Genomic DNA, 18,997 nt, shown 5'->3' with positions numbered 1-18,997 from the left:
ATGATTAGATAAATTCTTTTTAAAATTTTAATTCACTTGATAATACTTATCTGACAGAGACGTATTCAGACCCAAAAATTCAGTGACCGTATTGAATTTGACCTGCTACGGACGGATATCATCTGCTATCGATAAACACTTCAGAACAATAAGCTTTAACTAATGCGGTCTTACAAAGCAGCGAAAAATGTTCAAAAAATTAAGTGATAGATTTGACATCAATGTTTTAAAAGTACTTTGACCAAATTAAATTGAAAATGAAATTAAAATGAAGTAATAGATCTGATAGTAAAACTGTTGATTTAAAGGTTTTAATACATCTCTGGCAAATATTTCTAACTTTCACAGAACATCGAGTTTCTAGTTGTATCTGTGCAACAAAAACAAATTGTCCAATGCTGGAACAGCTATAAAAAGTTTACAGAGGTCACAGTGTTAAAATACCAATATGAGCGTGAGAATAGTCATTTACGTCACAAGAGATAAAATATTTTTTTAGAGATGTGAGAGTTGTAGTGCGAGACAAAAGTTAAGTTTCTTGACAACTCACAAATTTACTGCATCATTTATTGTGGCCAAAATTTAACAGCTAGCAATACTGCTTCAGCAACACTCCTACAATTTACCAATATATAGCATATAGCATATATGTGCTGAAAATGAAGCGTAAATTTGTGTAAATTTTTGTGAATTTCTGTGAATTTTTGCAAATTTTGCAAATTAATTTTACATATTAGGCCCTACTCATGACGCTCTGGTGACATTTGTGAGAAAGTTGAAATTTTCCACAAAACTTGCTTCTAATGAAATATGACATTTTCGGTTTTGATAACCCATCTTCGTTTAGTCCATAGACTTTAAAGGATGAGAAAATCATTAAAACAAAAATTTTCTTATCAGTTGCGCATTTTTCTGCTAATATCCGTTGTCGCCAGACAGTCCTAATATCTAACGAGACAAAGCCCTACACATATTCCTAACAAGAGAAAGCCCTACAGGTACGCCTAACAAGAAAAACGACAACGGAATACGTAATGTGAACTGACAAGAAAATGTTTCATGAATTTTCTTATTTTTGAACATTGGTTTTACATGTCACCTCACAAGGATGTTGCCCCGACGAGAATTCATGACAGACTGACTTTTAGTATGCAAGACTATACATATTACATAAGGATACGAGTAAATACTGTTCCGTAAATACTAGTATTTAATTATACCCTTATATATACTCCTGGAACAGCAGTATTTCAAAGTTTATGGTCATATACTTAAAAACAAGTATATATACTTTTTGGCTCATTTTTTTGCTCATCAAGACATCATGTTAAACCGGTTTAACAAAATGATTAAGTTATTACTTTATGCATGTCTATCGAGACAGATATAACAAGAAAAGAGATTATTTCGTGATTTATTACCTACAGCTTAGTTATACTAATTATATTTGGGCCTCTAAGCAGAAAATATAACTCAAATATTTGATTTTTTTGAACATTCTCTCACTTAAGAACATTCGTACTTTACAAATGGCAAGGAAACATAGCACTGATTTTTGCTGAGACCATTGCGGTTCTATTGTTGTTCCAAAACTCGAGAGTATTTTATCAAAGTGAACTAGTGGATCTGAAGAACTAAATGTTTTATTGTAGTGAAAACATCTTGCAACGATTTATATTTACATCTGTTAACGATAACGAACGCAGTAATAAACGACAAACAGGGATTCCAGGAATGAAGTACAGAAAATTCATTTTCGGATGACTTTTCATCTTTTTATCCCGGGTTATGTAATGGATTCTACATGCTTTGGGCGTAGTAACTAGTGCTTGAAACACGAAACGCACGGTTTTCGACTGAACTACAGAAAATTCATTTTCGGATGAATTTTTGTATGGCCAGCCGAAAATGTACTAGATTTATGACAGTTCATTGTTGGAATCCCTATCTGACTAATGCCGTCTTATATAGTAAAAATAGGTTCAAAAAATGAAGTAAAGGATTTGAAATCAATCTCTTGAAAATATTTAGAATAAAAGAAGTAATAGATCCGAGAGTAAAACTTAAAATGACTTATTTATCCGTTTTGGACTTGAGTGTCATTGCCCACCTCTTACCCCATGCAAACTCCATGGAAGTCTTTGGCACGTTAACGCTCCATAGTGAACAATCTGTTATATCCAAAAGCAGTACTCAACTCATACCCATAAATAAATGCGATGCTTCGATTTGTAAATCTTTGAATCAAAAATAAGGAGCCAAAAACTCACCCTCAGTCGCATTTCCTATCAGGACTTCCTTCAACATGGACTATTCTGAAAATATAATTTAACTTTCCAATTAAATTGACTGCGGCTCCCTTTTCTGCTACATAATACCGTCTGTATACACTCAGAAAAAGGTATTAATGGTCTACACTACCCACACACAACAATATTGCATAAACTGTTCTCATTACAATTTCGGATCGTAAAAATAAATATCAAAGAATTGCTCTCGTCATTGCTTCGCTTCCATCACACACTCCTTATTGTCATTTTCCCGAGAATGTCATAATTCTACGACGTGCAATGCGAGACAATTTCAATTTAGAGCGCATCTGTGGCTCAGCTAGCAACCAAAAACCGTATATCGTGCGAGACATTACAAAGAACTCTGGTGCGAAGCTATTATGACAACTCCCAAAGTACTCGGGTGTATACCACTTAGCATTATTGAATGGGATATACTACAACGACAACATTGTTATTTTAGATGTGTTAAAATACACATTTTTATGAGCTTTTATTATTATTGTCGCAGCAATTTTGTCAATAATCATTACGAATAATTTATGTGCGGGTACGACGTACGAGAGACACTTGGTACACGGGCGGGCGGAGGAATGATTCGAACATACATTTATATAAGATGGGTGGTACATAATAGGTGATCATAATATCAATGCGGAAAAGAGGACTGAACACAGCGCGGTTGATTGGAGATTTAATACAATTTGAATGCACTTTGATGTTTTTGGATAGTATTAATCAGGTCGGAGCCCAGAGAAAGTCTCTGCAAAAATATGTTCGATTGCACCCTTCGGTGCACTGGACGTTATGGCACCTAGGATACGGAGGGAGTGCTGGAGGACTTTTTGAGGTTGATATTCGGAGAGTACATCCCTTACAACCATAGGACTAACTTTTTGTACGATTACTATTAGAATTACAACCTCTAGCGATTACAACCTCAACAACAATCGTAGCCTAAGTGCTCTGACTCCTAGTGCACCGAATGATGCTGTAGAACTCACAATTGTTCAGGTCCCCAAGTATAGTATAGTATCCAAGGATATCAAAAGCGCATTCCAATTTTTATTAAAACTCCATTCAACGGCAGTGTGTGCAGTCATACTCTTCAGCAAAATGCAATTTGTTATGATTCGCTTGATTAGTTCAGAAGAGTGTAATCATATTGAGTTAATATATCACCGGAGCTATGATGGCCAAAGTTTCTTGCACAGAAAAATGTGCATCCAACACACTCCCTTAACTCATCGTATTCCGACCAAAAAAAAAACAAACATTTTTTTATTAAAAACTTTTTCGACCAATTTCAATTTTTAAATTGCTTTTTATATTCCATCAAAATCCAAATTTTCTGTTGTTATACGTGCACCTATTCTACGCTGGATTCGTATACATTATAATCCTACACACCTATATAAGTTTCAGAGACTTTTTCCATTTCGATCAAATTTCTGCTGAAACAAATTATATATTAAAACTCACATCTCTATAATACAACTTCGCTTGATTTTTTCTCGTCTCGGAGTTGGAGTTTTATCGTTTTTTTTTTGGTGTGTGTTATCCAGAGAGCCCATAATAGGTAAATTGTAAACATCTGTTACCTTTTTCGTTTCGACGTTCTGTTGCTCTGGAATATATGAATTTGATGAATATATTGGTTGAAATATGGAATCTTTTTATTAGTTTTATGGTTTTTAAATGATGATTTTGTGGTTTCATTAAAAAAAGCAGTTTGTCTTTTAATAACGGCAGAAATTGCAGGTTTATGCAAATTTGCAGGGTTTTTTTTGTATTCGCTGTAATAAATCTCATTTATTTTGGCTCTTAAGAAGAGAAAATACAGTTCTTAAAATGTAAATAGCTTTCAATGTCATCTGTTGTCGATAGCGATGACAAAAAAATACAATGAGGTGTCTAATACTATGTGGTCTTATACAAAGCTAAATGATTGTTGAAACAAGTGAAGTACAAGATTTTGTATCAATGTTGAACAATAAATAAGTGACAAACTAGATAATTATAGATATAATAAGTTGATCAACAAATTCAACAAAAAAATTTACTAAAAATCGGTTGAAAGTCTTTAAGCATAGAGTTGTACCCGAACGGCAGATAAACATAGAAAATTCCTTTTACATTCGAAAGAAAATTGTTGGCTTAGAAAATAACAAAATTCGTAAATTTTTAGAAAATCCTGAAAAAAAAATTCTTGAAAATTAAAGAAAATTTACATAAAATCGATTAAGAATTTTCTTCCAGAAAATCCTTTTGCGCTAAAAAACACGATTATCTACCACTCGGTTGAACCTCTGATTTTCCCTAATTACTATTTTCCTACATTTATTCTATTTTAGGACACGAAGTCAATGTCTACGTCCAATTTCAAGTTATTCTACCTTTATCTCTATTTAATTTCTGATTGTCCTCATCATTTTCATTATATCACACGAAGAAACTCAATGCAGAAACTTCTGCCCTTACTGTACATACTTGGCCCTTTTTTTGAAGATTGATGTAGCACGAATTAATATCGACTAACCGTTGCCATACGCTAGGTGTATCAGCAGTATCCTTATCGGTTCTACTACTTCTTTTCATATAACAATATGAAACTAATGATGAATTGACTATTCTTACGAACTAATAAATGGTGGCGAATTCGTACAAGAGACTGACACAAAATCTGTTACTTCATTTGTTTTAACTTTTGATTTGGAATTTTTTCAGTGACTTTTTTTTGATAAAACATTTTTACACATCTTACAGAATCTACCAAATTCACAAATTTTCCCTAACCTTACAACTTTTGTACGGATTTTCCAAATTTTCCAAAATTAAGGAAAACATGCGAAAAAAGGAAATGTAGACAAAATCGAGAAAATATGGAAAAATAGTTTTTGAATATTTTTAAATTGCGTCGCAAGACCACATCTGATTTCTTTCATATTGTTGATGCGCTCGAATACTGTTCAAAGTAACATTCAGTTTCCGGGGCACACTCGGCCAAAGTCAAATTTTCACCATTTTCGAAGAGTGATAAATCATTGTCGAAGTGGTCGAGACAGCGAAGTCAGTCTTGATTCCAGGCTAGGTTAATTTCGGAATGCTTTGAAAGTGTCAGCTCACTCTTTTGGGCGGCCCAACTCGCTACAGCTAATTACTAACCGGTGGTTTGGTCCTAGATTAAAATTAAATAAATTCCAGGTATGCAAAACTGCATTCACGTCCACTCATTCCTTCTGAAAATTTAACTTTCAAATAGAAGAACGTGTCAAAGGTTAATTACAGATTACAAGCATATGACCATTATTATTATTATCGGGTTTATTACTTAAAGATTAAAGTATTTTTAATCGGTTCATTTCAAATCTTGTACTTCAATTTTAACATGCATTTTACTATATATAAAGAACCATATTACCTAGAGCTTTTGTCATTTATTTTGTCGTCGTTATCGATAACAGATGAATAGCCGTATGTGACAGGTTTAGTAAAAGCTTTCAGGTGATTTACATTGCAGACAGATCAATACCTTTAATAGACATACTAAGACCGGAGACACATGAAACGAAAAAGTCAATTGCCACAATCTTTCGTTTTTCTCAATAAATTGATATTGGTTCACCTTCACAACCGAACCATGTCCAATATGAAACTATACGTTTATCCACCCTGACAGTTTTACTTTTTACGATATTTACACACATCATCAGCATTCGCAGCACAGACAAATCCAATTTTCTGCAAAACTTTTATTACATCTTGTTTTATCACTGTACCATGTCATTACATCGAAGCATAATTTCAAAATATTTCATTATATCTCCCAACATGTACTCAACGTTTTATTCATAACTGTAACACTTAAACTGTTCCAGCATATATATGTTCCCATCTAACGTGTACATCACCCACATCCGACTCCGACTGAAAGAATATGGTTGTGTCGAAGGGGTGTCCACACATCCAAATATAGATAGACTCCGAATGATCCCATTTATTTATTGCGTGCGAGTAAATTGAAGCAATTTGAAATAAGATAGCCAAACACACATTATTATGGAAAAGTTGTGTTGTTTTATATTATTTTTTGTTTTCGTGTGCATGGGGTTGTTCATTTCCACTATATGGTATGGAGGTGAGAGATATGGCATAAGTTTTATTACATTGAACAATATCAAAAGCCAAAGCTTATTCCATATGTATCTATATAAAAATGGTAGGCACGCGTGTGTGTTGAACGAATGGAAGATTCAGTTAGAGAACTAAAATCATTTGGAATGGTTATACGTACATTCTTTGCCACCATGGCAATAAATATAAATTGAGAGATTTCCTATCTGTTAGTTTTCGCGCAATAAATTTTTATTAAACACAATGTATGACATAAGATGAAAATTGAAAATATATATTTTCGGATGGAAATAATAAGAAAATAGTCGGCATGTGTGTCTGTGCTGTGTTTTTTGGGCGAGATAAAAATATTTTTTTTTTTGCGCAACGTTGGATGGGTTTAATGAACATTTACGAAGGGAAAATCTAATGTTTCGTTTCGGTATTGTGAATCCATCGTACTGTAGGTGGAAGTATCTTCAAACAAAAGTGTACTTCCTATAATACTTCTACGAGCCACTCACATTTGCATGACCTAGAACAATAAATATTTTATTGGAATTTTCATTCCTGTACTACTGGGGCTATTAAGACCGTTATGTGTTTGTAACGCATGAAATTTGAAATAGATCACAAGGGCAAAGCTTTTGCCTATGGTCATAGGTAACGAATCCGTAAAAAAATTCCATATCTCCGTTCGTGATTTGGTTTGATTTGATTTGTTTAGAGACGTACCTAACAGTATTTACGGTCAATCACAAGTGCAGCCGGGAACACCGGATTAACATGCTTTCCGAACCACGCCTCGAAGTATGCAAATAACGTATATGAGTCTTTCATTGTGTACAGTAACAAAAACACGTTGAACACTACCCAAATTATGAAGCTTGAGTGAACTTTAGCACACTACCAATGCGATATGCTAGCTAGAAATACTAGAACTGAGTTAGGTTAGCTTAAGTGTTTTTTTCAGTTATTCACTGTCGTAGTTGGGAGTGACCTTGAATAAATGACACTTATGGGTCATAAGCTGATTGCACAGAAAATTCGATGAAATAAGTATCGAAGAATTTATGAAGAAATGATGAGTATTCTACGATATTCGTCACGAACACATCATTTCTTAAGCAAGTCGTCGTTTCTTCACCTCAATAAATTTTTTTAACGAAGCAGTTCTAAATGCTTCATTGCTCGCAGACAGAAGCCATCTGTTGTCGACAACTAAGAGAAATAAAAGCGTTGAGCTAGCATTGTTTGACCTATTGCCTTACTCACAGTAACGTCTTAATCTGATTTCTGATAGTTATTGTATAATTTCTATAGTCATGTATGTCAATACTATTGAATCTATTACTTCATTTGGTCAAAATATTTTGCGAATCTACTACTTCGTCAATTTTAACACACATTTTGCTATTAAAAACCACACACACGCAGAGTAAAATAAACCAGGCAGGAGCGGTTCATTTTCGAAACGTCAAATAAGTGACCTAATACATGTGATGAAAATGAACTCAAATGAACACTGACATAAATTGAAAAATTTTATTCGCAAAATATCAAGGGCTACTAGATTATTCAGGTCACTAGTCAAACAAGCGCTCCTGCCTGGTTAACTTTACTCTGTCGTGCCTTCAAACAATTGTGTCAAGTGTGTTAATGTCAAGTTGTTACCAAGCATTTTCTGTGAGGTCACGAGTTAGACTACAGAACAATGGTCACCACCCGCCCAGATGAGATTGGATTTTTTTTTCTTCAAAAACATTGAATTATCCAATTTGATTCAAAAGTTTCTTACATCTACCCAGTCCATTCCTCTAGATATCCGTGCATAATGTATGAATGTATCATAATAAAGAAGCTAAGTTATGAGTTCCGTAAAATGAAGGGTAAGCCGAAAATATCAAGGAAAAATATTGTTTCACGAGGAGATAAATACGAATATAATTCTCCCTCTTATAAAAAAAGGAAAATTAAAAAGAAAAAAAATTCATCCAATAAAACCATTTATTTATCTTATCAAATAGCTTAACCAGTCAAAAAACATAAAAATCGCATTTCACCCACTTTCATTTATCCGAACCAAAACACATCCGAAAAGAAAAATATTTTTTCCAAAAAAAGAGCCGAGAGAAATAAGAACTGAGTTATCTGGTGAGTGAGTGGTATGAACTGGATAAACATATAATTCCCTCGAGGGTTATTATAATGTTTTCCCATAAGGTAAATTACATGCCTGGTGCGGCGAAAATATCCACTATTTCCATGAGATAAATGAAAACAAAGGCAAAGAAAGAAAAGTAAAACCGAAACCCCTTTCTCATCCATAATAGATTTGTTTCTGTTATAAGAAATATTTTTTTTGTGTGTTTAAGAAGAGAAATTAAAAATGTCGAAATAATTTTCCCTTGGTGAGATATGATACGGTTAAACGGGGGTACATTGTCCGAAAATTATGTTCGTAATTTGTAGAAATGATGAAAATTTCAAATGAAAAAGAAACCCAACCCGAATTTCGCGATTTCCAATAATATCACAACAATTCCCATACAAATACAATAGCTGAGACTTTCGTCGGTGCTTGAGTTCATACGGCACAGTGCGGTTGAATGGAGTTTTAATAAAGTTCGACATTTTTGGTTATTACCAATCAGCTCGGAGCCCTGAACGAGGCCACGAACAAAATTTATATTCGACCACACCATTCGGTGCACCAGGAGTCAGGGCACCTAGGCTACGGAATGAAAACTAATTAAGTTTTAATCCATAGAGTCTGTAGTTCTAATAATTCGTCCAATGGGTATAAGGGAAGCTGGTGCTGTCTTGTCAAACTTTAAAAATTACGATTTTGCGTCTCCGGAGGCTTCCCTTACACCCATGGGACCAATTTTTTTGTACCATTTCAATAAGGTCTCCAGGACTCACTCCTCAGCCTAGATGCCCTGACCAGCACCAAATTGCACAGTTGGAAAACAAAATTCAGAGCTCCGAGCTGATTCAAGTGCATTCAAATTTGAATTAATCTCAATTCAACCACACTGTGACCATGTTTCAAACACAATATCTTTCAGAAACAGCACCCAACACTTTAATAATAAATTTCCGAATTCAAACTCACGTTTCAGTCATTACGTTTCAAATTCAAAATTTATTCTCAAACAAATGCACACTTCATTCAAATGGTTTGTGTATTATACAAAAAGTCGCATATTGAGGCTAGCTGCATGGGTACTGTATTTATATGACGAGTATGAGGATTGAGAGGGTGGCTCCATATTTTTTAACGGTGACATGTAATTTAAGATGTAAATGGTCATCACACACTCCCCTAAGCAAAACAAAGCATAAAAGCATTGCTACACATTAGATGATATTACACATCCACACACAGACACACACACAAGGATTTAACACAAAATAAAGGACATTTAATTAAATGTCCATTGATGGTCTTGCCTCTATGCTGATGGTTTTGCTGTTGCTTTGCATTCCTTTTGACTCTTTGATTTTATATGTTAAATAAATATAAATAAGAGGTGGAATATTCATTAGTGGACATTACAAAAGCGATATCGTGCATGGAAATTGTGTGATGTATGTTTTCAGTCCATGCGAAAACGTGTGTGCAGGGACACTGTAATTCAGTTCTGCGATTGGTCAGACTCTTCATAAATTAATGAATTAATAAAAAAAGGAAAAGAAGGAATCGTTAGCAGTTGTAAAATTTTCCAGCACATCACGATGGCACGTCCTCCGAGCGACCTATACAGAAGTTTCCAAGTCGGCCACAATACATATAAAAATGTGTGTCAGTCTTTCGGGCTACGCCTGATCGTCCAATATGGCCACTCCGGGTCTGCGAACGATAAGTAATTTTTGTGTCCTCGAGATTGTTTTTCGATGATTGATCCGATACTCTGTCAATTGACACTTTTACCCGCAAAATCCAAAAAAGAAATCTCCAAGAACTATTCCCGTTCAATCAATTAATTCTCGCTGACGATGCAGAGTTGGTAATGCTACATGTGTAGCAATCGCTTGGGGTTTTTAGAAAAAGGAATTTCTCTCTGTGTGTTTTTATATAAACGTCGTCAGCTTGGACGTCCAAGTGTTTTATATTGTAATACGAATAACATTGTGAGTTCGAAAAAGATTTTCAGAAAAGTGCAGAAAATGTGCAAAGTCTGGTCCGTACACTTTGCACTTTATTTTAACTTGAAAGAGGTCTGATTATGGCATATTCGTTTTACATTACAAAACAATGTTCCCCATGTGTGTAATGTGGAAAGTGTTCGGATGTTTTAAAACTACACCACACAAAAAAAAACGTTATTGTAACATCATCGGTGGTAAAGTTTCATTTTTATTCTCCAATAATTGATTGCTTGGTGAACGAGCTTTACAATAATTGTCAAAGATAACGTTGGAATTTTAATAAAACAGTTAAAAAGAACCGTTTACATGCGGAGAACACATCATCACAGTGTAATTATCGAATCTGTTACTTCTTTTGTTGTCTTGCGGCCAGAAAATGTGTCATGCTGAAAGCCCGTTTTTTGTATTTTTCTTTCACAAGTCAACAAAGTACTGTCTTGCTGCAACATTTTTTATGGAGGTGTGTGGGATGCATTCCTCGCATTCGGCTGGAAGTGCAACTTCCGCACACCACAGGCGAGCAATAATGTCAAGTACTCAATAGGCTTACGGAAGCATTTTGGAAAGAGACACATAAGGGTTACAGAAGTATTAGGGTTACGGGCGTATTAGGGCTGAGGACGTATTGTGGAAACGGACGAAATAGATTTACGGGTCGTACAGGGCTCAGTCGAAGAAAACGCTCCGACCCGACACCCGACTGTGCTGATGCCTTGTTTTTATTGCGGATTCGTTATCTGTGAACATAAACAAATGCTTTGCCCGTGCCGTCTGCTTCCAATTCAACATGTTACAAACGACATATTAATCTTATAAGCCCCCAGTATTTCGTACGGGGCTAAAAAAACTGATAAAATCTCAGTTTGACTACGCTGGCACCATACAATTGTAAATATTAGTACATGATACAGCGGACGAAATGCTGCCACATCACATACAATTTGTAGAAGGGATAAATTAGTTGGGTTGTCAGCCAATGAAGATGGTTCAAACACAAACGATAAACAAACGATTTCAAACAATAATGGTTTGTCAAAAATTGTGATTGCATACAGTGGATGAGTCAATTTTCTATTTATTTTTCGATTATTATTCCCTTGACTGAAAGTCAGGGTCTTATGAAAGAAAATACCCTTGAATGTCCGTAACGCTGAGTTCACTTTGATATTTTGAAAATGTTCTACATTGGCAAAAAACGTTAAATACAGAAAACGTCCGTACACTTGTGGACTCGATAACTCGAGTAATTCTTTACCGATTTGCAAAATTTTGGTTTTAATCGAAGGAGAATGAAAATCATGAGGTTAAGTTCGTAGATGGGCAATATTTGGGTAATGAGATGGGAGTAATTCTCAAGAGAATTTTATTCCTTGTTACCGCGATAACATCCGTAATTCTTATCAGATTTTCAAATTTCTTGTGTAATTCGACGAAGATTGAAATTCTTGAGGTTGAGTTTGCAGATGGATAATGTTAGAACAAGGAGATGGGAGAAATTCTTCACAGACGCTTTTCCTTGTGGACTCGATAACTCGAGTAATTCTTTACCGATTTTCAAAATTTTGGTTTTAATCGACGGAGAATGAAAATCATGAGGTTAAGTTCGTGGATGGGCAATATTGGAGGAATGAGTTGGGAGTAATTCTCAAGAGAGTTTTTTACTTGTTACCGCGATAACTTCCATAATTCTTATCCGATTTTCAAAGATTTTGTCTTAATCGACGAAGATTGAAACTCTTGAGACTGAGTTTGCTGATGGATAATATTCGAACAACGAGATGGGAGATATTCTACACAGACGCTTTTTCTTGTTACCGCGCGATAACTTTAGTAATTTTTACCCGATTTTCAAATTTTTTGTTTTAATTGACAGAGAATGACATATTGGAGTAGTGAGTTTGGAGTAATTGTAAAGATAACTTGTTATACCACGACATTTTTGCAACGGATTTAAAGAAAAATTTCATATTTGACGAGTAGTGAAATTCTGGTTTTCTGGTCTAACAGTTTAGAAGTACTTCCCAAAAGAGTTTTTGCTTGCTTGCTTGAGAAACCTAGAGCTCGTGTAATTCTCAGAGGCTTCAAAAATCAATTTCGACCAGTAGCGAAATTCATGTGGTTAAACTCGAACATTGCAATTTAATTGGACTAGTAATCTGGGATATACGACAATTTTTGGGTGAAATCGTATTCTTAAAAGAATTTTTTCGTTCCTAAAATGTTTGAACGAGTGTGAACTTTGCGGCCAGAGCGAAGCGAGGGCCGTAATGCACACGAGTTTTATTTTTTCGAGAGGTAGGCAAGAAATACGCCGCCTTTTCGGCGCTTTTAGTAGACTCATATTAGGAGTTAAACGTATCTCGCTGGACCTTCCATTCAGAGTGCTTTTTAGAAGACAATATAAACGACTCGTAATGGAGTAAAAGAGTAAAGAGTAAAACTATAATTTTGTGATCGTTTTTACAAGATATGGGAGAAATTATACTCAGACGCTTTTCCTTGTTATCGTGATAACTTAAGTAATTTTTGTAGATGGTTAATATTGGAGTAGTGAGGTTGGAGTAATTGGAATTGTAAACACAACTTGTTACTCATTTTTGCAACGGATTTCCAGAAAAATTTCTTATTCGACGAGAAAGTGAATCTGGATTTCTGGTCGAACAATCTAGAAGTCTAAAACAATCTTGCTTGCTTGATAACACGATAACTCGAGTAATTCTCAGAGGCTTCAAAAATTGCAGATTTGAAAATATGAAGTGTTTTCGACCAGTATCGTAATTCCTGAGGTTAAATTCGAACATTGGACTTTATTGGACTGGTAATCTGCGATATACGACAATTTTTTTTTCGTTCCTAAAGTGTTTGCACGAGTGTGAACTTTGCCAGAGCGAAGCGAGGGCCGTAATTCACATGAGTTTTTTTCACAGGCAAGAAATGCGCCACCTGTTCAGCGCTTTTAGTAGACTATATAGGAGACTCATATTAGGAGTAAGACATCGCTCGCTGGACCTACAACTCATAGCTCTTTTTGTTTCTTCAGGAAATTAAATAAATATGAGTAAAATGAAGCATGTGAATCTGCTGTTTTCTAAATAAAAGAGACATCACCTTTTCATATGACTTTAGTTTTGTTATCTCAAAAACACCACCTTATTTAAAAATGGCTGGAAAACTAAGACTGGAATTATAGAAAGAAAAAAAAAGTCAGTCAAGGGACCTGACCCACCCAAGAGGTGGGGCCTAGTTCTAAAAGCGCGTATTACTGACGATCACCATAATACAGCCAAAGAGTATGTTTCAGAACTTTGTGTTCGATAACCACAACGATAACAACAGAGAAATGTTAAGTTGGTACACATGCGGCGAGAAAGAAACATAAACATGTAACTAACAGCTCGCATAAATGGGAGAGAATGCGAGAGAATTTCATACGAATTCTCTTTCATAGGTGCCAACTGTCATGTCATTCACGCTACTTGATGTGCACCAACTTAACTTTTCTCTGGATAACAATAAACTCCATTGTCGATCTTTCGTTACAAAGTAGGTGTTAGATTGGTGTTAGTCATCTGATAGAGTTCTTTGTATCTGGACTAATTTGAAGGAGAAACAGAAATTAATTTGTTTAATCGTAAAACTTTGTTTTTGTGCAATTATTCAACCACATTATCGTTCGATTCAAAAGAAGCTCCAAAAAGTAAGATCCAGAACCCATTTTATAAAGAAACAAATTCTCTGAATGCTAATTGGCATTTTACACTCAGCTATAACATTGGCTCTTGTTCTGTTTGTTGTAGATCAATAAAAAGATGTCTGAAGAAGAACAACCTCAATGAAACTCGACGCCAATGGCGCGACCGAGATGCACATCGGCGAAGATTTGTCATCACCGAACATAAAACTCGTTGTTTCGATCAATCGCAAATTGTACCTGAATGAGAAGACTGCTGATGTGCATTTTCTATTCGAAACAGATGGCATCAGTGACATAGAACGAATTCCAGCTAACAAAGTGATTTTGTCCACTGGCAGCAAAGTTTTCGAGACAATGTTCTACGGATCGATGGCCGAAGGCGATGAAGTGAAAATATCAGATGTAAGCTCATCGGCATTCAGAGAGTTCTTGCAATTCTTCTACCTTGACGAAATCAGCTTGAGCGTCAATAATATCGCTGATGTGATGAACCTGGTCCGAAAGTATGGCATCGAACGATGCATGGTGCAGTGCTCTGATTTCCTCAAGGATGTAATGACTAATGAAGACGTCTGTTCCGCGTATGAGTTGGCAGTTCAATTTGATTTGGATGATTTGAAGCATTTTTGCAAACGAAAAATATCCGCCAACGCAGAGGCCGTTTTGAAGAGTAACGATTTTCTGAATTGCAAGGGGTCGTTGTTTCAGCTCATCGTACGAATGGATTCGTTGATGTGCGAAGAAATATGCGTTTTCGACGCATGTATTGCATGGGCTAAAAGATCGTGTGAAATGAATGGAATGGATCCTAGCGAAAGCAAAAATTTACGTGCGAAACTAGGTGAATCGGTTTTGTATTCGATTCATTTCAATCGAATGCAGTTAGAGCATTTCGCTTCACGCAACGCGAAGTGCGTCGGACTTTTCACGGGTCTAGAAATGTCAGAGATTCTGCAATTGATTGCATGCAAGGAATATAAACCGGATTCTTTCACTGCCAGTCCGGTTTGCTACGCCACATTCTTTTGGGATGAAAAACGGATTTTCGAGTGTTGCCTCGATCGATTGGGAACTGTTCATAGCAGAAATAATCGGAAAAAAGAAATGGTCACTCTTACAACTGTCTCAGAAAATCGAACAAAATGAGAAGTTGCTCCTTAAGGCAACTTTTCACGTTAGCAGTGAAGATTTTGCCTTTGTAAATTTTCCAAAACCTATCCTGATACATCCGAAGCGGTCATACAAAATTGAATTAATCAGTTCTATGGCTGATATTTTCCAGAGTCGATACATAAATACTCGGAATATCGAATTTGAGGACCTTGAATTGAACTTCGATGAGTATTTCGCATTTCTCAGTACAATGTATTTTAATCGAATTTGAAATTTCCAAAGCATTTTCGAATTTGCTTTTCTAATTTATATTGAATAAACGAGAACGTAAATGTTGAAAATTGTTTACTTTTCCCTTGATGGTTCAGAATTAGAGGATTTATTGGTTTTATATGGAGCGCAGGACAATGAGTTTTGTTTTCTGATATATTTTCCTTCGATATTTTCTGGTCGCATTGTCAGCATTTCAAGAAGTGGTTTCCTCCTCGGATGTATGTTCAATTCTTCAATTCTTAAAACAAATTCTCCTTGCACTTTCTTCAACTGGAGTAGAGTACTTGAACTTCCACATACAGAAACAAACAGTGACTGGAGAGGGATTACGGGATCAATTCTCTTTGATCTTCTACCGATAGAGTCCGATTCACTATTTCACTGAAAGATGTCGCTGTTACAACGCCAATGTCAACAGAAAAATAATTAATCTTTTACTCGACGAATTTCAGTCAATTAAAATGCCATCGTATAGCACATGACCTCAGTACTCCGAAACAGTAATCAGTTTTTCAATTGGGCGTACATTTTCTTGTAGATAAGGGTTTGAAAAAACGTTACATCATATCCTTGCTTAAGACCCTTATCGCAAAGTCGATGTAGAGCCGATTTAAAAACTAATTACTTTTCCAGTGTCCTGAGATCATGTGCATCTTATTGGACTAAAATCTATCGAGTAAAAGATTAATTATTTAGCCGCAGTGTTCTTTTGACACAGCGATATCTTTCGAAAAAAATGCCACTGTACTTTATCAGGTAGAATTTAGGGAAGAGAACTGATATACCGTAATCCCTCTCCCGGAGTTAAGAATTTGGAATTTTGTTCGTGTTCAAAACAGTATAAAAAGGTGATTTAAAAGTCCTTTGAACGTTGCCGATGTGTGAGTTAAATGTAAAAGTCAATTTAACTATTCAATTTATTCCGGAACAAGGTGAACGAAATTAAAAAGAAAATAAATGAACCGTGACCAATAGATTTGTTCCAAGTAACTGTAAACCAAAAATTTGACAGTTCAACTTGATCCAGATCGACATAACCTGCCCGATTTTTCATATATATTATATCCAAATGTTGATGAGGTTATGTCCATCTGGATCAAATTTGACAGAAATTTGACACTTTGTAGGACATTGGAACAAAACTATACATGACCAATACATGGCTACAACTCTTACCCAGTGAAATTTTTATAATTTTTGTGATTTGATGGATGTTACTCCTAATGCAAAGTTCACTATCAGACTCATACAATTAGGTAAAAAACAGTTATTTGCTACAAGTTATTCGATATGAATGAAATTTCCAACTTTTTGACAGATGTCAACACAATATTTGTCACAACAAAGGCTCCCGAAGTCTCAGTTGAGGCGAGAAAATTTGATGACTGCCTCAAACGAAGTTCTTATTTCAAATACACACCCGAAATGTCAAAATTCCAACTCTCCCAAACTTTGCAATATTAGCAGCAGCAAAAAAAAAATTGTGTGGAAAAAAGACTGAGAAAAATCATTTTTCTATAATGCCACTTTGTACCACGTGACAAAATGATAAATGACTCAAACATTTAAACTGAAAGTTGAATATAAATTACTTCTTTTCTGTATCTACACACCCCGCTTTATAACAAAACGTTTTTCGAAAAAGATGGAGAGATCGGTGCTCTTGTTTATATGGCTATAGCGTCACACTATCCTCCCTCAGTGCAGAGAGCCCGAGTTATATCACCAGTATGCATTTTACGGTAGCATTTTTTGGAAGTTATAAGTGAACGTTGGATAATTTTACTTTTTTCTTTCTCCATTTTTGGAGTACCTCTTGATGCAAAATATGGGGTGACCACAACACCCACCCAATCCGGGTGTATGTGTGTCTGTACTCTGGAATATTATAAATATTTTTTTTTTTGCTCGCTCTCGGTTTCTTTTCCATTAATCTCCCCGGTCGCGTTTGTGATGTTTAACAGTTTCGTATGCTGTGTATTTATGAAATATGAAGTCAGAAAAAAGAGCAGAGATAGCAAAAAGATTTTTTTTTTGTAAATGCGAAACCTATACATTTTTTACTCATCCCAAATGTCATATGGGCGCAGCATTCCTTTTTTTTGTTGAATGTATAAGCAAGCTATAGATGTATGTATATTACCGACTCTGTATCTATATACAAAGAGCCCCCGAACAGCAGCCGCATCGTAAGTCAATCAAAACTTCTTACAACAAGAAGAAAAGGCAGAAAAAAGACGAAAATTTATTTAGATAAATGAGCTTTCTGTTAATGATGCTGATGGCTGTAAAATATAGATAAGATTAAAAGAATGAAGAAAAAAGAACCGAACGGAGAGATTTTTACTTTTCGTTCTTTTTATGTCATTAAAGGTATATGTGGGTATTGAATTGTGTGGCCGACTAATGAATTTCCATTTTCAATAGAATGAAAGTTTGTCAAATGAGTTTTGGTTATTGAAATAATTTTTTCGCTTAATCATTGAGACAGAGACAGTTATGTAGTTCCGGACAAATATTAATGAAAATTAATTTAATTTTTTTCGGTTAGATTCATTGTGGATAGCTAATGGGTATTTTTAGAGAATTATTTTACACGAAGGGCAGGTGATCGTATACTTTGAGTCTAAAATAATTTTCGACCATCTACCATTCGTTATCGACCAAAATGACAAGAATAAACGGCGAGCTCAGACAGGTGTTCCATTAAATAGTAATTGAAGTAATAGATTTTGCATCGAGCGCTAGGAGATAATTTAGGCAAATGAAGTAAAAGACAAAAGAGACTTTGTGAATAAGTGTGTCATAAGCTAAAGGAATGCTAATTGGATTTGGCTCCATTGGGGAAGATTGTGGGAATTTTACATTTGCAAAATTTATGTCAAAATAGTTTTGCTTGAATCAATGCCAAAGTTCTGATGCATGAAAATAGTCTGCTGGTATCAGCTGCTATGTCATCTGTTAACGACAGCGACAACAAAAATAATCAATAAAATATGAGGAGTAATGCTGCTTCATATAGCAAAATTTTTGTTAAAAATAATGAAGGACAAGAGATAATATTAACACAAGGAGAAAGCTATAATCAAATGGAGTAAAGTAATAGATACGACAATTACATTGTTGGTATGTCTGTCATCCGTTGAAAATTAAACTCGACAATTGCAGACATCTCTGTCTGACTCTAAAACACTATGGAATCTCAATGTGTTTTCATTGGATGATCCTTTTTGTCGTGCAATCGACAATATCATTTTTGCGTATTCGTTTAATTGGTTACCCGTTCACTAAAGTTGCTGCAATTGTCACAAGTGTTCATACCGAAAAATTAGAAATTTTAGTTGCTGCTTCAAGGCCA

General features: G+C 35.2%; 1 protein-coding gene across 1 annotated transcript; it reads left to right on the top strand.

Moving 5' to 3' along the window:
* The first annotated feature begins 14,367 nt into the window (after positions 1-14,367).
* Positions 14,368-15,606, top strand: LOC119078918 (BTB/POZ domain-containing protein 6-B-like). The gene has a single exon (XM_037186653.1). The coding sequence runs from the start codon at positions 14,392-14,394 to the stop codon at positions 15,397-15,399; it is 1,008 nt and encodes a 335-aa protein (XP_037042548.1). The 5' UTR covers positions 14,368-14,391; the 3' UTR covers positions 15,400-15,606.
* The last annotated feature ends 3,391 nt before the right edge of the window (positions 15,607-18,997 follow it).

This window comes from Bradysia coprophila, unplaced genomic scaffold, assembly GCF_014529535.1.
Source record: "Bradysia coprophila strain Holo2 unplaced genomic scaffold, BU_Bcop_v1 contig_297, whole genome shotgun sequence".
In the NCBI taxonomy this organism is placed as follows: Eukaryota; Metazoa; Arthropoda; class Insecta; order Diptera; family Sciaridae; genus Bradysia; species Bradysia coprophila.
The sequence above is the reverse complement of the archived record's forward strand: the minus strand, read 5'-3'. Positions and strand labels throughout refer to the sequence as shown.